Below are 25,715 nucleotides of genomic sequence, written 5' to 3'. Positions count from 1 at the left end.
CCACTTTTGACCAGCAGTGCTGCCTGACACTTCATGATGGGGAGGGGGGAGGTGAGGAGTTTCTCTTTCCTGAGCTTTGTTTTAAAAAACAAACCAAACCAAACCAACAAAATTTAACTGAAGAGCAAAACATGTTGGAATTATAAAAATAAATACTTCTTTTTCCAACATGTAATTAGGCCATGAGGTTGACTTTCAGGTGGGTTGAGGCAAACAACTGTAACACTTAAAGGAGGTGTGTCCGTTTGTGTAAATAACAAGAATATTTGAAGTTATAAAAAGTTAATGCCAACAAAGAGCATGAAAATTGCCACACTTTGTAGTTTAGCCCAGTCTTTAACTACTAATTATGAAAAAGTTATTTTCCTGGGGCTTATTCTACTACCGGTCTGACCCAGTGCTGCTTGCTGTCAGTGCAGGATACCAGGAGAGATGGTTGACTAGGGCTGACAACTCCTGTCTGCTTTTGTAATTGGCATATTTATTTATTTTGCTCTCATACTAAAAGTCCTTAGCGTAATCAGGACCAGTTGTTCTAAAAAAATGTGCTGTTAAACAGCTCCTACCCTGAAATGTTTGCCATCTAAACACTAGAAAATAGAATTTCTCACTAACACTTTCCATTCTTTCATCACAGCTGTGAAAGCCTAACACAAAACATGTTCCCAAAACAAACAACACAAGCACTAACATAACTTTGGCAAACAAAAGCTGGAAAGAAAACTGGTTTCCTTTATATAGCTGCATATACTGACAGTGTTTAGGAATCGGCAATTAGTCTTTGCATTTCTTCAAAGCAGATGCACTGGGATCTCTCTTTTCATGGAATGCTCTGAAAGTCACCTCATACAGAGCTAAAAGACACAAGACATTACAAACGTTCCTCCCATGATGAGAAATATTTAGGATTAATTTTTTTCCAAAACATTTTTATGTGTTGCTAGTTTTCATTTGCCAGAAATACCTAGTATCTTCCTTTATGCTGCCATGAAATTATATGCAACAAATACATGTGATAAACTGTACCAACCAAGTAATTGTCCCAAAGAGGTGCATGCTTTGTTCCAGCCTTGACAGGTTTGAAATACTTACACACACAGACTTATCTCCAAACCTTCAAAGTCTGAATGAGTTTGTTTCCCCTCCTCCCTTCCTACCTTTTTCTTAGCAACTTAAAATGTTTGCCTAGCATAAAAATTAATAGTTCAAACACTTTGTTTCAATAGCCATTACACACAGGCCAGGGAAAAACTATAACACATTTGATACTGTGTTTATTCCAGGTCAAATTTTACTATATGTGATTTATTGCTATTGACCAGGCAAAGCTGGGCACCTAATTCAACCTCTCCCGCCTATTCTGGAAACAGAGAGCTTCCATGCCTGAGTGGCCAAAGTTTACAGCTGTTTTCTTAAGGCAAGGAGCGTTGCTTATACATTGACAGGAGAGGAGTAAGATATTGAATGAAACACAAGTACTGAGTGGTTTATGAGTTTACTCCCTGTTTCAGTGGGGTAGCTTCAGGGACATCCTGAATAGTATGAGAACCAAAGAGAAGCAGATGAGGAGAGCCTGCTCAGGAGTGGTTTATACTCACATACCTTAAGAGCACTATGACTAGTATTACTGCTACAACTGTCATGGAGCTTCAAGACTTCCCCCTCTACAGTCTACTGAGGCAGGTCTCAGTGACAGAGCAGAGGTGTAGTCAGCAAGCTCTTCTCTTACTCAGATTCTCCAGATGCCTGGATTAATGTTTACATTAAAGGAACATACAGAATGTCACTTTTTTTCGTAAGTCTGAAAAGGATACACCGTGACTGAAAATAAGTTCCTCTCTGCAATTACAGAATCACAGAATATCAGGGATTGGAAGGGACCTCAAAAGATCATCTAGTCCAATCCCCCTGACAGAGCAGGAACATCTAGATGAGGTTACACAGCCATGTGTCCAGGCGGGTTTTGAATGTCTCCAGAGAAGGAGACTCCACAACCTCCCTGGGCAGCCTGTTCCAGTGCTCTGTCACCCTCACTGTGAAGAAGTTGCTTCTCAAATTTAAGTGGAACCTCTTGTGTTCCAGTTTGAACCCAGTATTCCTTGTCCTACCATTTGTTGTCACCAAGAAGAGCCTGGTTCCATCCTCATGACACTCACCTTTTACGTATTTATAAACATTAATGAGGTCACCCCTCAGTCTCCTCTAAGCTAAATAGACCCAGCTTCCTCAGCCTTTCCTCTTATGTGAGATGCTCCATTCGCTTAATCATCTTCGTTGCCCTGTGCTGGACTCTCTCCAGCAGTTCCCTGTCCTTCTTGAACTGAGTGGCCCAGAACTGGACACAATATTCCAGATGTGGTCTCACCAGGGTGGAGTAGAGGGGCAGGAGAACCTCTCTCGACCTACTAACCACCCCCCTTCTAATACAACCCAGGATGCCATTGGCCTTCCTGGCCATAAGGGCACAGTGCTGGCTCATGGTCATGGCTCTTTTGGGGTGTCTGCAGAATGTCTATTTGCTATGGAACTAAGAAGAGATGAGAGTTAGGCCCCACCTTAAAAAAAACCCAAATTATTCTAATTTTTTTTTTTTTTCCATAGGAATGTAATAGAGAAGTGTTGTATTTCCACTGGTTTCAGTAGATGCTTTTGTCCATCTTTTCTCCTTCTAGTAGACTTTTGCACACTGTCAACTCAGTAACCAGTGGAAATAGGAGACAAAACTGTCCACAGACAAAGCTAAAATACACAAGACTCTATTCTGATCTTAAAATTCAATGTGTTGTGCTGTTTCTTATCCTCACTAAACAGCATCATATATTAAAATGTCAGATGTAGGAAACAATTTGGAGTGTATTGTGACAGTTTGTTATATTAACATCAGTTTTATAAACACACAAAACAAAATACAGGAGAAACATATGCAGCATGGAAAATTGCATTACATTTTTTATATTACAATATTCAAGGTATCAGAGATGGCAGTAAGACACTAAGTTTGGGTCTGGAGTTTTCCTTCATATCCATTATCATAAATCTGTTAATATTTATCACATATACCATGTTTACTGCAGGTAAACTTTTTCGTAAACTAGATAGAAATAATATTTGCTAGAAATACTTTGCAGGTAAGACTTATCTATACCAACAGAGGGGAAATGCTGTAAAATAACTTGTCCATGTAACACTGCAAGCTAATAACTGAGGAGAAATAAAATCTCAGATGCCTGACTCTGTACCTAGAGTTCTTCTTTGCAGTCGGCCATTACACCTCTGCCTGTTGGGGACAGTTTGCTGGTAGAGAAGACTTCCTACTGGAAATTTAATTCATAGGATACCTTCAGCAGAATTATCATTCCTTGTTATATAGCTCCGGCTGCCATGTTGGGTTAATATGGTGCTTTTAGAGCGTCAGTGTGGCTGAGACTGTGGGTCGCTAAATCTAATGAATTAGCTGTAGTCTGGTATAAGTGCCTGAAAAGTCTTACCGTTGAAATGGTGAAAGCAAAGGGAGGTTTCACTTTTCAATAACTGTCAGCCTTCAGTGTGCTTAAGCAAGTGGTCCAGGCAACTTCTGTATCTCCAAAAGTTTTCATGTGATTTTGAAAGGGTGTTGCCCTGCCAAACATGTAATCTACTTGCCTGAATTAAAAAACACACTACCATAATTTTCTGACATTGAGCTGAAAGTCTCCGCATAGTTATGGTCTTATGGTGTGACACATATAAGTAGGTTTAATTCTACTGTTCAGTAAAATAAAAAGTGTTCACCCACTTACTTGCTGCTCAGGCAGCGTCTCAGAGAATACGAAGCCCCTCCTCCACAAGTGCGTGAACATTCGCTCCACGAACCCCAGGCATCCCACAGTGAGTCTCGGTCTTCTTCTGAGCGAGCTGTTCTGGAGCTCTGAGGAGGGAGGGAAGGAGAAAAAAACAAACAAACAAACAAAAAACAACCAGGAAAAATCATTTAAAGGACAAAAAATATTGTTGCTAGCTTAAATTTTCTTTACTGGATATCATCTTGGTTGTTGAAAGCACTGAATAAATATGTTATTCTCTGACATTCCTACTGATTGGCAGCTGGTTCTTGTAGTGGGGGTTGCTGTATAAGCTTGCTTTCATCCTCTGAGTATTGTACTCTGTCTCAATGTGAGACTGGTGATGACTACTTTGGACAATAGTGAGGCAAGGGATTTTTCCTGATTCAAAAGAAGAGGTGGAGTATTGTAGACATTAGAAATTGTACTTTGAAACTTTAATGCTGTGTTAAAAATGATGAAAGGTTAAATTAAAAGGTGCCTTCCAAGATGCTCTGGAGGAAAAAAAGAATCACAGAATAGTGAATTCATGTGATATGCAGTCATTTAACATAACAACTTTCATGCACTCACCATAAAGAACTGGAACTATCATTACTTCTTCTCTGTCCAAAGATCTCCTACAAAACTTTTTGGACAAAGGTTCCCTAACTGTTTTTATCCCTACTATTTGCTGACTTAAAAAAGACACTGCACACTACCTGAAGACTTGGAGTGCTCCAATGTGAGGTACAGACTTAGGCAGTATTATTGTTAATGCTAGCAGTAGGACGTAAGCAGCTTTATAGAGAAGCAGCATCGATGGACTCAGAAATGTTCAGCTTTTCCAGGGTTAACTCATAAATGTGCAGCAGTACCTGCTTCAAGGAATGCAGTCATGCAAGTATCCATTATTTAATTTTCATTCCTGCAAATGCACCTCAGAAACATCTATCTGTAGGGACACAAATGATTTAGATGGATATTGTCCCGCTTGAATGATGTGGTTTTGCTGTAAGAAACTGAATAACCTTCAGAAGCATGCAAAGGTGCACAGAAAATGCCTGTGTCTGATGGAGATCAGGCAGTATTCTCCTTCAGATCTTGGTTTGGGCTGTGGGCCAACACATGAGAAGTAGGATTTCTAACTGTGTTTGGAATAAATGAGAAGGCAAGACATCTATTTGAGGGAAACTTTGACAGTATATCTTCAACAGAGAAATATCAGCAACCATTTTGCTAACCCATGTTAGAGGAACCAGCTTTACCTTTCAACACTGAGTGTTCATTTGAGACACAGAGATAGCTTAACACTGAAATAATTTTATTTTCACTGAAAGTATGTAAAGGCTTTGTCATGAAATCTGAAACCTGGTGAAATATAGCAGTCTTGAATATTGCTATTCATAGACAAAAAATAAAATATTAGTGATGGGTTTGGGCTGTGAACAGTTTCATTATTCATCTTTTTAAGGTAGATACTGAATTTGTCACACATAACTCGGATCCCAAACTGAATAGTCTGTGTCTATACAGCAAAGCACTGAGTCTGGCACACTGGGATATGAAATGTGTACTAACTGGGATTTATCAAGGTAAAAGGTTAACTATTTGGTTTACTTTTAGGAGCCAGGAATGCATTATATATGCTAACCATTAATAATGAGAGAATTTTCCAATATGGAAATCATTTAGTCCTATAAAGTTCTGCAAAGGGATTGCAGTTCACCCACTAGTGTCATCTATGATGCTGAATAAACAGCCAGGCATAAGATTAACTGAAATGAAAGCCCATGTCTTTTATTAGCTGTCTCTATCCTGAGCTCAGTAATAAGACCAAAGTCTCCCAGGGAAGTCTGTTGTCCTGAAAACAGAAAGCCTGTAATCTCAGTGTTGTACACATTTTCAGCCTCTGACAGTCATTAGCTTCAAGCATCTGAAGGATGAAAATGTTGCCAGAGCTGTTCCCATAGTCCCAAGGGAGTCTTGCTGCCCTGAAGCAAGTCATTAGCTCATGGAGAAGTACTTAGCTTACTCAGGTTGACAGAGTAATTGTATTGTTATATTCCTTACAAAAGCCTGATACTACTCTGAGACACACTGGCACAATAAATGAGTGGTAACTAAATGAAAGTTGATCCAGTTTAACCTGCTTAAGTAAGCTCAGACTGTATACCAAATTGGCAAACTTCTATGGAGATACTATTCAAAGGAAAAAAGATTTGCGGGACAGCTGTATAGCTATTTTCTCTTCTTCTCCTCTCTTCACCTTACTGCTTTTATCAAGGCACAGTGTAAATCTGATCACAGAATCACAGAATGGTTGGGGTTGGAAGGGACCTCTGGAGATCATCTAGTCCAACCCACCTGCTAAAGCAGGTTCACCAGAGCAGGTCGCACAGGAATGTGTCCAGGTGGGTTTTGGATGGCTCCAGAGAAGGAGACTCCACAACCTCTCTGGGCAGCCTGTTCCACTGCTCTGGCACCCTCAAAGTAAAGAACTTTCTCCTCGTATTCAGATGGAACCTCCTGTTGCCCCTCATCCTATTGGTGGGCACCACTGAAAGGAGTCTGGTCCCATCCTATTGACATTCAGCCTGGAGATATTTATAAGCATTGATAAGATCCCCTCTCAGCTTCTCTTCTCCAGGCTGAACAGACCTAGTTGTCTCATAAGAAAGCTGATCTTGAATAATAAGTCTGTTTGTGCAAAACAGTTTAAAAAAGAAAGGATTTTCCTCTTTACAAATGCACCAAATATAGTTATTTCTTCTGAAAGGAAGAACTCAGTGGCAAGTGTCAGGTGCAGGGCCAGCACACAGCATCACTCCGGACTGTCCAGCCAGCTGCAGCTCCCCAGCATCTCACAGTGGACTCTTGCTGCATTCCTCACGCTGCTGCTCATGGAGCCTTCAAGGACATGAGTGCTCCTTTTTTGAACCAGAGTATTCATTCTACAAGGCAAATGCACGAATGCCACTTAAATAGAGTTGAGTCTATTTGGCCTTCTGACACTAAGGCAGCCAGCTCTTTTGAAAGACCTTTAGGAACTGGTCCAAAGCATGCTGAGGTCAAACAAAAACTCCATTAAATTAAAGAGGTTCAGGAGGAGAACATTAAAAGATAGACTGAAAAGAGGATCCAAAGCAGTTCATAAAGTTGCTTTTTACTCAGATAAATAGTGTGAATGGAAGCTAAATCAGTCAGGCAGAAGGCAAAGCTACTGAAGTACCTACACTCTGATCTTGCTGCCCTATCTTAGCCCTTTGACAAGTGGAGGTTGCCAGCTATGTTGAATAAAATGATTATTCTGTGGTGTGGCCCAACTCCATTTTCAATTTGCTTCATGGTGTGCAGTTTGTAATGGCAGTTTAAACATATGCAATACTTTCTTCTGCAGAACAGTTTTTGGAAGATAATTTAGCTGGGTAATTGAATCAGTTTTGTGTTGTTGTAACATCTAGTATGATGTAATTTTGTTTTAGATCTACTGATGGAAAAAAGAAGGTGAATCAATTTAGTCTGTAAGAGATTATATACTGCATTTGCCTCATAAGAATGATTTGATACTCTCTGTTTATCTTACCTTTATTAAAATGCAAAAGGATTTAATTTCAACACAATAATTTCAAGGGTAAATGTAAAAATTGAAGATAAGAGATCAGATTCTGACTATGGCCAATCCTCACAGCTGCAGAAGATCAGACATGCAACAATTTTACAGATGTGATCCATCCTCTAGATACAATCTCATTAACATTGACACACACAATAATAGGAGTGACGTGCCAATTTACTGAGTTTATTTCAGCTGACTTCTTTCTGCAGGGTACTTTTTAGAAAATGAAAATATGTGTTTGCACTTTTAGTCTGTTAAAAAGAAAATGTGTGTCCATGCTTTTCATTTACAAAGAAAAAAATATATTCGAACTGCAAATAGGTGTTTGTCCTGATCACTCACAACTGCTTAATATCTCAAATACATAGTGAAACAGGCTTCTGAGGTAAAGTCAGGTGTACCAAGTACTGTTGCCTTATTGCAAATTATAAGCATCAGCACAGGTAGGCATTGTAAGCGTCTGAAGTTTTCTGAAAAAAATTGCACTCCCACCCAGAGCAGAGCCATGTGCCTCCTATTTGCTTTCCAAGAGTTGTTAAGACCTATGTATTCCCAGAAAGCATGTGATCTCAAGCTGGAAGAAGCTCCAAGTTTTCTTTTAACAAGTGGAATAAACATAATTCATTTCAACTCCCTCCATGTTTAATATTAAAGAAAGTAGAGTGATTTTTCCTCCTGTGAACTACACAGTTAGGAATGAGTGTGAAATTCTAGCAAAACCATTTTAAATCTGAAGAAGACTGTCTGTTGTAGGTCTACTGCAGCTTTAAAGGACAGTAGTGTTACTAGCTATGGATCCACTGTTTAGCACAGATTTTTCAAAAGTAGCTTATGCCACTAATTAATAGTTTCTACCCGCTTTCAACAAAGTAAGATAAACTGAAGAATCTACATTAATGCTCCTAATAATAATACTCATATATTCTAATACTACTCCTGTTAACAGTCAAGAACACTGCTGTGTTCTGAAACACAAGAACTCCTACAGAACCCCTCAAAGCCCTAAAGTTCCTACCACAAAGAGTAAACAGAAAATAAAAAAAAAAAGAAATAAGAAAAATGGAGGAAAAAAGCAGAGAGAGGGTACATTCCTTTAAAGATGCAAGGAGTAATGCTGCCACCCCCTAAAGCTTCCTTTCAGTATCACTTCCCTCTTAGAAAAAGTCTTCTGTCTCTGTCAGAAGTAACCCAGGTTGGTGCTTCTCCAAATGCCAGTGTATACCAAACAAGCAAAATGCACACAGTCATCAAGGCTCATTCTGGTGGGGTCAGGAGAGGTTTGTGTCCCCTTCTATTCATTCTAGGTGGATTTCAGCCTGAGCTTCCAAGGGAACACCCACTGTTTTGTCCACACAAAACTAACTGTGTCCTGACATTTACAGCATCAATGGTAGAAATATCATCTGCAAGCAATTATCAATTACCTACATAAAACAACTAAGTCTTCTAGTGCTAATCAAAATCACCTCTTCCATTATCCCTCATTACCCTAATACACACTTAACCTGAGGGTGATCATGCAGCTACCACCCAACACAGTAGCTCCAGAGGAAACATGCATGAGGACTCCCAAAGAGTTCTTGAATGAGAAAGGAATGCCTTGTGCTTTCAGACAAGAAAGCAAGAAGGATCACATATGCAAAATGAAGTTACTGTCAGTGGATAGGGCACTCAGGTGAAGATGCTTATAAAATAAAGACAAAACAAAACCAACCTATGAGCTGAACAAATGACTTCTTGTAATATAAACAAAAATAACCTGACATAATTAAGTAAGACTAAAAGAGCTAGGTATCCAACTTTATTCTTTAAAAAAATCCAGTTTCAGTGTTTAAAAGTAATTTTTGATTTTGTTAAAGAGTTGTCAGGCTATCATGTTGTATTCAAACTACGAGATGAATAACAGGGCTCTCCTACTCTCTCCAATAACGCACAGTATACAGAAATTATTTGAACTATCTGGAATAGTGTGTAAAAAACACAAGTGTCACACATCCTTAAATCACAACATCTGCCTGCCATCCAGGAGCTGCATCCCTAATGAGAGAACCATGTTTCTTCTAAGAGTATGTGTGTACACATGTTTGTGGGTGCACATAGTGAGAAACATGAAAAGTAGTAAGACCTCTGTTCATATCCTGAGACCTATAAAAGGAGTTCAGCCTTAAGAAAATAAATCTTAGTTGCATACTGGAATTTAATTTACAATTTTGTTTGGAACTGCACTATCTGTACAGAATCCAACTATTTGTCAGTGTCACACAGAGAGGAGTATGTATAAATGCAGATCATGTTGTTTAATTACTCCTCAGTTTCCAAGGGTTCCAGTCTTCCTCCTTGTTCAGTAAAATGCTGCTAAAATCATATTTTTCAAGCAACCAGTGTGTTCTCTAGATTAAACAGCAATACAGATATACGAAAACTCAGTTAACCTCTTGTTGGACTAAGGCACCGGTACAGACTTTAAGCCACAGTTATTTCCCAGATGATATGCACTGCTGCGTTTGGTTAAGAAATTTAAATCATCTGGTTCTTATCACATCCCCACTGTTTAGGGGTATGATGAATTGTCAGTGACAATTGCAAGGCTCCTCTGAGGCCATTGCCTAAACTTGTCTTTTGCTACTGTGAAAATGATACGAGGGACAGAAAACCCATATTTTTCCCTATTATATGGTCTTTCTGCCCTCCCTTTTCAGATAGGTCCAAGCGCATCCCTAAATTAATTCTTGCCAAGCCATACATTCTCCCTCTTTGAGTAATCCTTGATCATCCTTTGATGTTAGTTTGTCATTGAGGTTAAATATATACTTCACACAGTACTGAAATGCTGTCTGTAGTGAAGCAGGAAGAAACTGCTCTAAACACATATCTAGGTGTGTAACAGCAAGAGGCAGGGCCAGTGACCTCATATCTTTTTAATAAATATGTATTTCAAAACATGAACCATTATAAATATGTGCTTTATAAGATTTCATTTCCACAATGTTGTGTATCTTTGTTGCATTCCATCCAAGGTAACAGCTGGATTACAGCTCAGATAGAAAACTGCTTGGAAATCTCTGGCTTTTGAAGGAAGGCAAGGCAGGACAAAATCACAGCCAGTTGAATTAATATTGGTATTTACTGTCAAACAAAATGTTAACTTGTAAGACATTCCTGACTAGCTGTTGAAACTTTTCAGAATGATTGTCTTGGAAACATCATAAGTAAAACATCTGACAGTTTGCAATGCATAAAAAACACATCTAATGTGTCCAGGCATAGAGCTGCATATAATTTTAAACAGTCCTGTATGATCGAAGCACATCCACTCTTTCAGAATAACTGTACCATACTGAAGAAGGGGCTTATTAAAGTAAGGTGTATCCTTATAAGAAGCCCTGGAAGCACTAGGATTCCCCATGACATTAGTAGCCCTCCAGATCCAAGCAGATACTTGCCCATTTCATGCACCTCATGAAAGCAGGTCACCAAGCCAACCTTAGCAATACAGCCAAGGACTTAATGGGAATGAATGCTGACTTATTTTCTTTTCCCAAGGGGTTTGCCAAAGGGCCAGGATGGATAAATACTGTTTAGCTTTTGCAGTAGGTAGCTTGTCTTCCCATTATCCTGACTACTACATCCCACATAAAGATGAAAAGAGGACTTCAGCCACCAGACCTACCATCCAGACCCCTTCCAGAAATACCATGCAAGCTAGAAAAACATGCCTACCTGACAGACATTCTTACTAAAGTAATTGGAGTTCTGCTATCACAGAAGATAAAATAAAATGAAGAGAGAAAATGTGTTTGTGCCCAAGCTGCCAGAGCTGTTTACTGCACATGAGAGGCTGAGCAACCACAGGTGCAATGGCTCCCATGATTGAGTGCATGCTGTTTCATATGACCGAATCAAAAGGATGCTTACAGAGCTGTTCACACTATTGCTAAAAGACTGTTTTCTCTGTCAAACAACCTAGAAAGAAAAGTAGCTGCAATGACCAAATGTTTTAAGACAGAAGTGGCTATACCTTGTACACTGGCTCCCCTGTTCCCTGGAGGGCAGCAGCTCCCTCCTGCCTGTTATCAGGCTGCGAGGGGAACAGTACCAGCCCACTTGTCCCAGACTTCCACAGGCTTGGAAGTTAACTGAGGAATTTTTACCTCCTTTGCACTTGCAAGACCAGGCAAAAGGCCTTCAAGGGGATCAAGAGAGTATTTGCTACGGAAAACCCCTGGCACAGGAAACCCTTGATCTGAGCGACTCCACACCCCAAGGAAAGCGCTGGCACAGAGACACACACGTTTGAGGGTATATACGGTATTTTGGGTAATTACTTTATACTCAGACTTCGCAACTACAGCTAAAGAGGCCAGGATTTAGTTTTTTCATTTCAGCATCTTAAAAAGGAATTTTAAAAAAGTTAAAATCTCCTTCAGTGTAGCCTTTAATTTATTCTTTCTTCATGATCAAAGTCATCTATCACTTAGAAGAAACAGGAAGACACCTTCATGAGAAGTACAGAAGAGGAAATATCACTGAAATCTTGCAATTTTTCAGTGCTTATTCTGCTTCTGTGATCACAGACAAAGGGAAGAGCAATGGGTGGAATTTTTTTCTTTATTCTGAAGAAATACACCTGATACACATACAGCTAGCTCTGTCCCCAGGGACACTGCAAAATTTTGCTGTGGTAGTCTTTTTCAGTGCTGCATTCCTGTTTGTCTTTGTCTTAACACCATAGTCATGCAAGGCTGGTGTATTGCTATGGGAACAGAAAAAGGGGAATAATGGCATCTTTTCCTTTTGCGCAAGAAAGCAAAGGTTCATTGAGAGGGAAATAAACCCTCCCCCCTTCCTAGTCATATATGACCTGATATGGTTATTGCACAAGTAATAAGAATGAAGTATCACACTGAACTCTGTCATCCTGAAAGCAAAATGACCACAGTCGCACTGTTGTACACATTTGCACCATCTGACAGCCATTAGCTCCATACATCAAGTGCTCTCTGAAGGATAAAAACATTGCCAGTGTTGTCCCCATAGTCCCACGGGATTCTTCCTGCCCTGAAGCAAGTCATACAGCTGTATATACACAATCTCTTAAAACTTGTAATAGGGAGTACATGGCTTCTAGTCTGCAACAAAACAGGGAAGAAATGGTAAACAGCCATTTCAGGACTTTAGGAGCTAAAAAGCCATTCCCAAACCTGGACTAGAAGTTGTATCCCAGGAGAAATGTGCCAAACATGAGCTCATTTCTTCTCCTAAAAGGGCAGCAGCCAGCCAGGGGGAGGTTGCTGGCAGAGGATGGTGCTGACACCATATCACTTCAACATGTTGCACACTGTGCTCCCTATAACATTTTATAGCAGCGCCTTATAAAACTCAGATAAGTCCTACTTCTCACTCCACTTCTATCCATATGAAAATATACACCAGGAGAGCAATGTGAATACAAGAGCTCTCTTCCTTACTCTCACATACCCAAGTTACAACACCCTGTTGCACTTAAATACTGCCGTACTGGTGTGAACACCAGGCACGGGTGATCCACTGCAGAGCATGTCCAAGCTGGCTCACCCTCAGACTTGTCGCCTAATTGACTCAGAAGCATTTTCAAGGCTAGGACTGGTTGGGTGAAATCACTTTCCAAAATTCAGAACCCACCCAACAGCACGGGTTCAAAAGTGCATCTTGCGCTCTAGGACTTGCCTTCCACGTAGCAGGCAGAGAAAGAGCCCACAGAGGCACACAAAGGAAAAGAGGGAAAAGTAAAATTGTTATCTGTGACAAGGTCTATTGCATGCCAAGTGTTTCCTAAGTGGTCAGAAATGAGAGCTGTGTGCTGGCTGGGCTACGTTCACAAGCTTCAGGAAAAGATGGCCAACATATGGTTGACACTCACAGCTCCACAGGTAAACCACCATCTCCCCTCAAAGAGGCAGGATAATACACTGAAGAAGTGTATGTTCGACATTTTGCCTTGTTTTAGTAAACTGACCTTAAGCGTCAGATATTTGTCCAGCCCAGCTCTCTGTACAGATCACAGCATTCAACAGTGCATCATATGTGCATCAAACCGCACATGGACTAGAGTTAGCAACTCTGGTTCTGAGACTTTGAGCTAGAAGACCTTGTCACATCAGCATGGACTTCAACATGTTTGCCCACCCTAGAATGGTTCAGCCTCCCTGGAGCAGGTCAGAGCATTAAGACAAGGTGCAACTGGAATGTTTTGCTCTCTAGAAGGCGGCATTTCAGAGAAGGGAGGAGAGCTCTCCAAACATTTCTGTAATTTCAGATAAATATCCACAATTATGAGATTTATTCAAAATAAATTAAGCCTCCTATTCTTCTGATGGTTTGCCATGCCCCTCAGTTACCTCATGGAGTTATGTATATGTTCAACAACAAGGGGCCATATAAAGGGTTGAAACATTAAGCCTTGATGGAGGCAGGGAAACTGAAAGGGAAATTTTTATATAAAAAGCAAGGGGGGAGAGAGAGAAAGGAGGGAAGGGAAGGGAAGGGAAGGGAAGGGAAGGGAAGGGAAGGGAAGGGAAGGGAAGGGAAGGGAAGGGAAGGGAAGGGAAGGGAAGGGAAGGGAAGGGAAGGGAAGGGAAGGGAAGGGAAGGGAAGGGAAGGGAAGGGAAGGGAAGGGAAGGGAAGGGAAGGGAAGGGAAGGGAAGGGAAGGGAGGAAAAAGATCAAGATCCCATGTCATAACAACAAAAAAAAAAGGCAGGAGAAAAATTGCTCACAGAACCCTTAGGAATTAACTATAAACCTCACAATTTATCTAATGTATTTATTATCTCCTTAATCGCTAAGTAATTGATCTCAAAATAAGGAATATCTTTCTTTAAAGGAAAATACACTCAGTTGTTGACAGTCTGCAGTGCCAAATTGGAGGAGTTTTACAAGAGTACCAGATTTCATTTTCATGATTTTACATTAAATTACAAAGATAGAAGGACCTAAACACCATCAGGATATCAGCTGCTGTTACTCTCATTCTGCCCTCTAATACTGATGAATAATCACAATGAAAATATTTGTGCTTCCAGTGATGTCTCCAAAAAAAAAGACACATCCACATTTTGGAGCAGTACGTGTCATAGAAAGAGTATGCCAGAGTGTGCCAGAATATGCCCCACTATGCCAGTGTTTATGTCTGGTAAGATGTGATAACACACTCCCATTTGCCCCGGTGCTCACCAGCGCTGATTGGTGGTTAAGCCCATCAGAGAATGACAAGACTGCTAAAATCTGGATTAGCAAGGCAGAGTTTTACAATTCAAGCTGTGGTAGCTCAAGTTTGTAGTTCAGAGATTTCTATTGAATTACTTCCCTCTCCCCTTCAGCTAAATGCAATTTTCATCTTTAAAATGTGGCCCTGGCTAGACCTTGAAGGAACTCACTGGTGATACCACAGTAACTTGAAAATCCCCCACTCTCGTTTTTAAAAGTTACAGGAACTATGAAAATGTCATATCCAAAACACATTTACAATCATAATCCATGCACATACCAAAATGAAAAAATAAAAGACAGCCCTGGGCTTGTTAAAGGCAGTTATATTAGCCCTCAAAACCAACTGCTTTTAACAGTCCAGGCTGAAAGAAATACAGGGATTTAAATAAGTCAGTAAGGAAGTAAATAAATAAATAACCCACCAAACTGATGCCAACACCAGAACAGTAGGAGACCTTATTGCTTCCTTTATTCCTTTTCATTTCTGGGTCTGTTGATACAGTGCAGGAACTGAACAATACACTAGCAAACTTCAAAGAGCGACTGAGATTATATCCAACAAATCTAGAAGGGGAAATCTGACACCCTTACAGTAAATTCATGTGGAAACAAAATGAGTTATTTTATGGGACAGTTTGAATTTATTATAAGTTGCTTATAATTTCCTGTCTCATTTCTTAGGCACTCATGGAATTTATTTCAGGATGTCTTACGTTATCACACAGCCCCTTCCCTCCACCCTGACACCCTCTCTGCTGAACTTGCTCTACAAGAAGTCCCCAAAAGACAGAAATTCCAAGCCAACCTCTAAAGGGTTGAAGCTTTGGAAGAAATTCCATAAAGGCAGTGAAGATGAAAATGGAAACAACGTGAAAATGAATGTACTGTAGAATCAGTGAATATACCACTTATTTCTCTATACAACTAAAAGGAATGCTCCTATAAGCAGTATCCAAATAATTCACAGGTGGCAAAACTATTAAGATTTCTACATATGCTTGCCTTGGAAGCAGATTATATCTCACAAGTACACATACCACCTACCCTCTCCCAGTCACCTGTGTATACTGCCTTCCAACTTCACCACAACTTTAGTTACTTTTATAAGAAATTTGAAAAGCTTGGTTCTGGCAGAAAACAAACCAACAAACAAAAAAAACCCCACCTCATATCTAAAATTAAATTCTAGTCAAGGTAGTTAAAGAGGTAAAAAAAGGAAAAAAAGCTGGATATGCACCCAGAGTTAGTATGCTTTGATATCCGAGTATCATCTTGCTGTCAGTGAAGCAGAGAGAAAGTCCTGGCCTACAGTGGTCGTCAATGTACACACTCAGATTCAGGCCATAACAATCCTGCAACAGCCTAAAATAACATAAATTGGCCACTCAAAGGTTTAACAAGAAGATATTAATGACTGATGCTGTTTGGAGGTGTTTTAATTGCTCCTGTCCATGACAGCTAAATACCACTTGTAAAAGCTCAACATAAAAACAGTTATTAAACGAAAATACTTCAGTACAAAGTCTAAGCATGTACAATTCAATATGGCTTTACTGCAATTAATAGAGGCAAGTCAGTTAATATAGGAGGAAAGCTTGCTCTCAGATTTCATCTAATACTATGCTTATGAACCACCATATTTATATTAACACATTAATATTCTGAGAATAGTATTTGCCACTTCCAAAGAGACGGGCAAAACTTTAAAGGCTGATGACTGGATCCGATTGTGGCAGGGCCTTCAACAGGGAGAGATAAGATACTGCATACAATTATCTTGAAAAGCAAATGAAACATTTGAGAATGGCATGTTTAAAACCATTATAACAAGCTTTAAATCATTCTAGTATCTACAATCCCTAATAGGCAATCCTCTCTCTTTGTCTCTTTTGCATAATTTTGATCGATTAAAAAAATAGGTCTGAACATGTACAGTGAATCCTAGCATGCATGATAGAGAATCTTGGACCTGTGATGAAAGGTAAACATTTCCTAATATAGAAGGACATCAAAATGATCAGATTTCCTGTGTTCAACACTACATAGGGTTAAGGACCTACAGAAGATTTTCCATCACTCCATTGAAAGTTTATCTATTGCAAACCTCCCCCATTTTACCTGAACATACTATTAAGTGCCAGGAGACGTTGTGAGACCTCGAATATCCAAAGCTGGTCAGTCATCTGTTAAGACAAGCCTACTGTCCATCTGCTGATACGAAAGCATGGCAAAACCAAGAGCAAAAGTTAGCCATTCCTGTACATCAGTTCGGAAGAAATTGTGGTTCCTACAAGAGTATGATATTCTGATGGAATTCAACATTTCATGACAGCTTTTGGTCGGTTGCTGTCTACCACATGAGAGGTTTCTTTCATAACTCTATATGGCTCGAGCTGGAACAAGTGACTTCTTTTTCTGCTCCCCATCCTGACACCACAGAATCTGGTGGTTGATGTATTTTCACTGCTTTTTCACTATCTTTTGCTTTTGGATATTTTCTAAAAGGATAATTTTATTATTCTGCTTTCCTTCATCATATGAGAGAACCCATGCTTCTGTGGCAACAGATTGCAATTTCCTTTTTTTCTTTTTTCTCAATGTAATTGTTGCCCATACACTCTGAATTTCCTACGAGTTTAAGAAAATAGTTACAGAAAGCAACCAAAAAAAATCAGTGCCCTGAAGGTTTGAGAAGACAACACTGTAACAGAAGCAATGAGGTTATGTCTGGATGGCTAATAACTCAATTATAAGGGAAACAGTTTCTGTTTGCTTCAGCGAAAATGCAGTCATGCAGAGACTGCTAGCCCTCTCCTAAAGAACTGTTGTATGGGCATGTGGACCAATTGGGCTTTACATTAACTCATGAAACTTCTAAGCACATGAGTTTGCCCAGCTGACAGATCCATGACTACAGGAGACCATATTCCAATATTCAGACTCTCCACAGAGTTCAGTTTCACAGTTTCTTGTATTATTCTTTGCCAGATCTATGAATTTAGCAAAAGCCATTTAAAAAAATGTGTTTACTGACACTGGTGAAGCAGACCAACAGTTTAGGAGCCTACAATACGTACTGACACCCATCTGCTGAAGTCCAAATGAAAAAATTCCTTCACACAACATCAATTCAGTTCATGCACACATTTATACTTGGTAGAAATTATAAAAATTATAGATTAAAATTATAGAGTAATGTAGGAACAAAGTGATGAGTACACATACTTAGGAGCTTCCTTATGTTCACAAAAGAAATAGTATTGGCTTTGTAGATGTGAGACATTCGGAGTACAGGAGCACTGTGAGAAATTTTGCACTCCTTTGCATGAATAAATCTTAGCTTTTTTTAACTGTACTCCATATTTCAGTGCATTCTTACCCGACTGCTGTGGTCAAATGCCAGTCTGTACATATACATGACTACACATGAAAACATATGTGTGCACTTTGGACCCTGTACTAGAAGAATCCCTCTCTATACGGCTAGGATTGTAGAAACAGAGGAGCAGACATACAACAGTAGGTAGATCTATCTACACATGAAAGCAAAAACTGTTAAGCTTTGCACATTCAGATGTAAACAAGAAGCATTATATTCATTCCACTGGCTAATTGTGCTTGTGGTCATCCAAGACAGACCCAGTTAGATAATAGGGAAATGTAATGCCAAAGAGTCTGGAAGGAATAGACTATTGTATTTGACTATTTTCCATGTACAAATTAGCACAGCAAAAGAAAGAAATCCTGAAGAAAAACACATGTACTTTATTACAGTTCCTCGCGTTACTTTTGTAAGTGCCACAACAGCAACAAAGAAAGCTAAAAAAAAACCTGCTGAAAAGAAGCAAACAACAAACGCAAATGTGATTAAATGCCCTTCTGACATGAAGTGATTTGACTTCAAGTTCAGATGAATACATGTCAATGGCTGGTTATGGTTTTGGCTGCATTTCCTTTGAGTTAGCCAACTGTGATTTGCTTGTATTTGGCTTTTATATTTAAACCAATAGAAAAGGAAATCTGCAGAAAACAATTACTGCTTTCCTTTGTTTCTCTTAAAAGTGGTGTGCTGATTTTGCATGCAAAAGTTCACAGAGCAATGAGTTAACTTCTCCAAATATCTGTTCTTAGCCTGAGAAGAGAGAAACTGTCTTTTCAAGTCACTTTCAGTCTTGATACTACTTTTTCAAGACAGGCTTAGATTCTCGTAAGTATCTTTAAAAGTAGCTCCTATTTATGGCAGGGAAACTGGATGTCTGAGCACGAAGGAAGTTCTATGGCAGTTAACACATAAACTACTGACCCAGTCTACTTACTCAAGCACCACTCAACTGAAAATTAATACAATTTCTTCTGAAGAGGGTTAAGAATCCTGATGGAGTGGTAAGCTACACTCACCGCTACAGCACTCCAGGCAGTTTGCCCTGAATTAGACTGTATCTACTGGCTAATGAACAGAAAAGAAGAGGTTATTGCTGGTGTTGGCTGTGGGTATGCCCATCCCCTCAGCAATACGTGCGCATGGGCTGTGCATCTGTCTGCGCTATGCAACCTTCTTAGTGATGCACGGATGCTGAACGAAGACTTTAGATGCTACTTTGCTCTACAGTGTCTCACTGAAAATATGGGAACGTGTGATAAATTATTGCAAAACTAATCCTGTAAGCATTTACTACTTAGCCTTAGTGCTACATCTGTGAACTTCTGCTGATGTTACCAGAGTGCTACATGCCTTGAGGCGGCTCGTGTTGTTCATCGTGGGCAAGACAGATTTTAGAGAGATACAAGGTGAAACACATACATCTAAATGCTGATTTCACAGTTTCAAACTCATTCTACCTACTTCACTAAATGCTCATACGTACAAGGCTAATAGCCAGGACACAGGCTCCACAGATCCAATGTCTCTCTTTTTTTTTTCTCAAAATCATCGATGAGCTTTCTACCATGCCCCATGTGAAACCATGCTGCAATAAACTACAGTAGTAACATGTATATTAAAGTATCCTACAACTTATGTGTATTCAAGCTGTAAGTCACTTCTTGCTTGTTGACCTTGTCTCCTGCTAAAATCAACTGAGAGATTTTCCTGAGTATAGAAGGAGCAAAAGAATGGCCTGATTTAAAAAAAAAAAAAAAAAAGAAAGTTAAGTTTGCTTCACATCACTATTCTTAAGGCACAAAGAGATTTGGTGAGAGGTGGAGGGAAAATCTCTTGAGGCCGAGTAAGTCATACAAACTTGTAAAGTATGGATATAATGCATAATAGTTGGCAGCTGAATGCACTATTTATTTTCATGAATTAGGGACTGAGAACTTAATTCACAAGCAGCAAAGTGAAGTACAAATGTTATGAGTATGAGCTTAACATGGGGCCAAATCCTACAGTCCTTACATAGACTTCTCGAGTCATATCTCCTGTTGATCTTCCCTAAATTAGAACTGCAGGATTGGCTCACAATGTATTACAGTCATCAGGTTATAAACTCCTCATTTTCACAAATGAAAGAGAACCCATGCTGACATTATGCCATTTTGTGTCAATTCAGTATTTTAAATGGAAAATAGACATTTAAACAAAACAATATCTTAAATCAGTCCAGATAGCACTCTTATTTCTACTGATTAATTAGTATTTAGTGATTCTATATCCAAAAGTGGTTTTTTGCTTTTTTTTTGATCATACAGTAATTTTTACTAAGTATTTCAAATAAGGTTATCCCATTGCCTAGGTACCCAAGTGGTTACTAAAAATATATTAAGACTAGTTTACAATGATTAACATAGGTTGTTTTATACAGATAAATAGGAAGATGCAAGCTTCTATAAAGTCTGTACATTTCCTTAAGATTCATTGCTATTCAAATAACTGCATTCAGTCAAATCTTAAAAAAAAGTCAACTTATATGTATGCCAAGATGACTATGATATCAAAAGTGTGTGTATACTAACATTCTTACTGCAGATTTTCTGATAGCAAACATGCAGCTCATACTTATAAAATTAAGTATGCATCAAAATGGAACATTTAATCTCAATCAAACAGCAGAGCTACAGTGCTCAGCTGTAGAGCATCCTATCAAAATAGTCAGGGGAAGTGTGTGAGAAAATCAGATAGTAACTAGCAGCTTTACAACCCTGAAGTATACCAGACGTCACATAACATATCTTCCAAAAGTTGGTATAAACTTATCTCTGTAATGAGTTACAGAAGTAGTGAAAGCTCATTTAAGCTGACTGAAGAAAAACTGTCAGTATATACTGTACCTGGTTTCTCTCCATGTGCACAACTGAAAAATCTTTTCTCTCTCTTTTCTTTTCTTTTTTTTTTTTTAAGGAAGGAAGAATATTCCAGGAACATTTCAGTGTGATATAGCTTGATTTAAAGAGCTTTTCTCCAAACCCCAAGCAGTTAAGCCACCATTCACAGTTCACTGCTCTCCAAGTTTATAAAAGTGATGCCAACATCAACTTCTTGGTTCTACCTGCAGCAGCCCACAATACCAAGGCTCCAAGCCTGCAATACTTTAGAGAGGAAAAGATTTAGACGAACTGTTCAAAACAAACTCTCTCCGGCTGCGATTTTAAAGATTAAAAACATACCCCAGATACAGCATCAGCTACAACTGGTACGTATTTTCAGCAAAGAAATGGCATTTACCAGGAGGAGGGAAGCCAGGAGCAGGGTGCTCGCAGTTGTCCAGCGGCAGCCGTCCATGCTCAGCTCCGTGCGGGAGCGGGGGTCGGTCCGGGCGCAAGCTGCGAGGCGCTCAACTGCCTGCTGTCACATCCAGCGCCGGGGCGAACCTTCAGCCCCGCTTCTCCGCCTCCATCAGCGCCGCTCACGTTTCCCGACCCAGGCGTGGGTGGGTGGGTTGGGGGTGAGCTGCGGGGAAGGGCTCCCCGAGCCGGCGAGCAGCCAATCCCCCTCCTGCTAGTCAGGCGTGCAGCACAACAAAGCCAAGGGGTCTGGGGAAAGTGCAGCAGTGGAAGACAGAGGGGAGGAAGAAAGAGGGAGAGAAAGGAGGAGGAGAAGGTGGAGAGAGGCAGACAGGCACAGCTGAAGGGAGTGCTCTGCTTCCAGCTTTCCGTACTCCCGGAGCTATGCTCCACTTGCCATGAGCTGTTCACGCTTATTGCTAGGTCAGTAGCTCTCCTCCTGAGCGTGCATTGCTCCAGACAGGAGGGAAACTTAATCTGTGTCAATATGCCATGGCGTATGCCATAAAAGGCACCAGTTGGAAAATGCTAAAATCTTCCAGGGAGAATATATGTTTTACTAAAGCCCTGTATTCTCTACAGAAAAATGCTCCCTGGAACATTTTAAACCATTTTTTTTCAGCAATAAAGGAATCTGGCTCTGTTCTGAAATTGTAAAGCAGGACTGTTTTTAACAGGACTAAATGACAGTCTTTCTGTCACTACTTTTTTTCTCTTGGGGGCAAAATTTAAATCTACCCTATTCTGTGCTAGAAGGAAAGCGAACTTATGGGAAGAAGAATTTTAAGAGAAAAGCAAAGATCCACACGCACCAGGAAAGCCAGGAACTATGCCTTTCAAGTATTAATTTGACAGATGGGAGTTTCAATCAGGAAAGCCAGGAACTCTGCCTTTCAAGTATTAATTTGACAGACAGGAGTTTCAAATCACTGCTGTCACTCTGTTCAGAATTTATGCAGTTTGCATTGCCTGTAGTCTCCAGCTTCTTTTTTTTTTTTTTTCCTGTCTGTTTGTTTTATTTTCTGAATCAGAAATTAAAAACTGGATCCAGGAACTCTTTCTCAATGCAAAAGGCATTCTCTCTCATGGGACTGAGCTGGACATGTCTTGCAGTCACAACTTCATTGTCCTGTATGGTGTGCTATGTCCAGATGGGCATATAGAAAGCAGTGTGTTCCCTAAGCTCCTGACTGTGGTACCTCAGTAGGCTCAGACGATGAAGTAGAAAAGTAAGGTACTTGTGTTTTAAAGGTGGAGAACAGCTTGCTAACAATGAGCCTGAAAGGAAACTTAAGTCAGAAGCTAGCAGAGGAAAAGGCAACTCTGCCAAGGGCACCAGGACTAGCGACAGAAAGGAAAAATTGTGGACCACAGACCATTTAAGAGAACTGCACATAACTAGAAATGAAAAACAGCCTCAAGGAAAAACCAGATGAGGAGATGGAGAGTGACACAGAGTTTGCAAGAAGGAACAAACTGAGGTGGGAAAAAATGTTACAGATGTTGAGAAGTCACATAGGAGGAAAGAAGGTCTGGCTTGGCAGGACAGAACAGAAAGATAAATGCTGAAGGCATCTGAAGGCCAAAATTGAAAAGAGATAAACTAGAGAGAGTTGGGCTTGGGAACTTAAGTTGAAGAGAGAAACCTGGAATAAGAAATTAAAGTAATTAGGAGCAGTGGAAGAAACAGTTTTCAGCTTGCACTGGCAGCTTGATTGAGGACAGTCGGACTAGGACAGGCAAGGAAACAGATCCAGGATGACAGAAAACACTCAGTGAGAAGGGGCTAATGGTAGAAAAATGACTAGGTGGAGTGAATGCAGTGGGGGTGACAAAAGGCCTGAAATGGGTACTATGATTCCTCTGCCACCAGCAAGTCCTTTATGTGTCCAAATCCCCTCACACAGCAACTTCAGAGACCACTTCCTGGAGAAAAGGGGAGGGATGGACCACTTTGCACCACCCTCTCGCTTGGAGTGAGGAAACCACTGTAGGATGACACTATATCAGAATTTACAACTTCTCAAATTTCCCTTGCAGACTAGGGAAACATATAAATCTACTAAAAATCTAGTGTACTTTTCATAAATAACAACACCAGAACCACCACATAGACTGTCCAAACCTTTTGCTTCCCCAGCAGTGTCAACACACACCTGAGAGTTGTACAAAAGATTTTTTTCCATTGCTATCTGTTTTCTCCCATACTCTCTTCCTTTGACCCAAGAAGATCATTATCATAGGTGAAGTACTTACAGATAGCTTCTGGAATTCCTTTACACAAAATTCTGAAGGCCAAAGTTTCATGAATAAACAGTCAAGTTTACAACACTGAAGAGATGAAACGGTGACTGCTTTAATTTTAAGTACGACACTGCTGCGATTATGATTACTTCGCTTACAACAGGTGAAACAATTGAGGACATTTTCATAAACATATGTTGGTGTGTTTTTTTTCCTTTCTCTTAGCCAACCTTAAACTGGGATTGTTGCAATAACACTGCAGAAACCCATTTCAGGATTCCTGATTTCAGACATTTCTTGTTCAGCTTCGAAAAAGGTCAGTTTTTTAAGAAGAAGTTTGGAGATTCTTATCAGTACACAGGCCCCAACAAGCAACTAAATCACCTAAGTTGGAATAACTGTATTATACTTGGATTCTGTGTATCCTGCCATTGCTTTGCTCACGGACCCCCTATTGCAGCTGATGAGAATTCTGTGTGGAAAATGATGGCAAGAGAAGTAATTTTTTCATAGGATAGAATTATATAATCATAGAATCATTAAGATCATTGGGTCCAACCATTAGCCTAACACTGCCAAATTCATCACTAAACCATGTCCCTAATTGCCACATCTACACATCTTTTAAACACCTCCAGGAATTGTCACTCAACCACTACCCTGGGAATGCCTATTCCAATGCTTGATAACCCTTTCCGTGAAGAAATTTTCCCTAATAAACTTCCCCTGGTGCTACTTGACACCATTTCCTCTCACCCTATCTCTTGTTACTCCTTTCAGGTAGTTGTAGAGAGCAATAAGGTGTTCCCTCAGCCTCCTTTTCTCCAGGCTAAACAACCCCAGATCCCTCACCTGCTCCTTACATGACTTGTTCTCTAGACCCTTCACTAGCTTTATTGCCCGTCTTTGGATGTGCTCCAGCACTTCAATGTCTTTCTTGTAGTGAGTTGAAGATGTTACAGTAATGCTACCAAATTATCTGGCCAGCAATGTTCAGACAGGTTGAAAAGGTGATTTATCTATTAAAGGCTCTGTTTATTCAAGGTATTTGTTTAGTAAGTAGCTGATCAGCAAGACATTCATAATAGCATTTTAAGTCATATGAAATTCACCACACCTCGTGTTTTGTTGCACGTTTAAAATTCAGACCATATTCTAAAATGCAGCTTGAATGCTGTTTTCACAAGAAACTCCATAATTTTTTTCATTAAACCACATGACTATCATACTTCCAACAGTTTGGCTTTAATTTTTCTGCACATATTTAAACCTAGAACTCAAAGTGAAATTCAAGGAATGGAAACTCACATGAATCAAATCCAAAAGAAAAGTCTACTCAAATTCTTGCATACAGCTTTAATAAGGAGTCATGTCCAGTATCTGCCAATTTCCACAGTGCAGCGTTGCATCTACTTAAAGACTTACTTGAATTATTCCTAACTGAAAAAAAAAAAAAAAAAAGAAAAGAAAAAGAAAAAGAAAAACAACAGCACCAACAAAACCCCCAAAACCATCACCACCACCAACAAACAACAAACTGAAAAAGAAATGTGGATTTACTGAACAATGACGTTAAGGCACGAAGTGCCTGGGAGTGTTCTGGAGCTGAACATCTCCATAGCCTGCTGTTCAGCTCCAGAGTTCTGTTACACTGCATATATGCATTTTGTATAGAGTTCATTTACTTATCTTGCTGAAAGGTCATTTTGATATGGAAGACTTGTTTGGGGGGGTGGGACTATTTCTTTTTGGTTTGCATATATACTCAAAGCCTATAGTAAGACAGAAAATATGGCCTAAATAAGCTAACATTGCCTGAGAAAGGCAAAGCAAAGGTCCTGTTCATCTTGAAACTCTCTCTGTCATGCACCACAAACGTATGTAAGAATTCAGAGTGACAAAAGACTTCTATCCACAGCAGGTAATAGCTGAAAGCTCAAGGAATGTGTTAGCCAATGTAGATGGTGCCTACTGTGTACAGCACTTTTATCACCTGTAGGACATATTGTTCTCAACAAGATCTTAATGCTACAGATGAAGTCCTGAGTCCTTTGAGATAATTTGCAAAATGGATACTGGAAATTG

At 39.8% G+C, this 25,715-nt stretch overlaps 1 protein-coding gene across 5 annotated transcripts in view; it reads right to left on the bottom strand.

Annotated features, from left to right (window-relative positions):
- ADAMTSL1 (ADAMTS like 1) overlaps positions 1 to 25,715 on the bottom strand; it is a 438,476-nt gene that overhangs the window by 172,768 nt on the left and 239,993 nt on the right. For 3 of the 5 annotated variants that reach the window (XM_065046188.1, XM_065046189.1, XM_065046190.1), the window contains exon 3: positions 3,780 to 3,907. In XM_065046188.1, the coding sequence (XP_064902260.1) occupies positions 3,780 to 3,907 (128 nt within the window). Of the gene's footprint in view, positions 1 to 3,779; positions 3,908 to 21,327; positions 21,629 to 25,715 lie in introns of those variants that run through there. The other 2 variants (XM_021295430.2, XM_065046191.1) reach the window with 2 other exon arrangements.

This window comes from Columba livia, chromosome Z, assembly GCF_036013475.1.
Source record: "Columba livia isolate bColLiv1 breed racing homer chromosome Z, bColLiv1.pat.W.v2, whole genome shotgun sequence".
Classification (NCBI taxonomy): domain Eukaryota; kingdom Metazoa; phylum Chordata; class Aves; order Columbiformes; family Columbidae; genus Columba; species Columba livia.
This window is presented reverse-complemented; position numbering and strand designations above follow the sequence as displayed.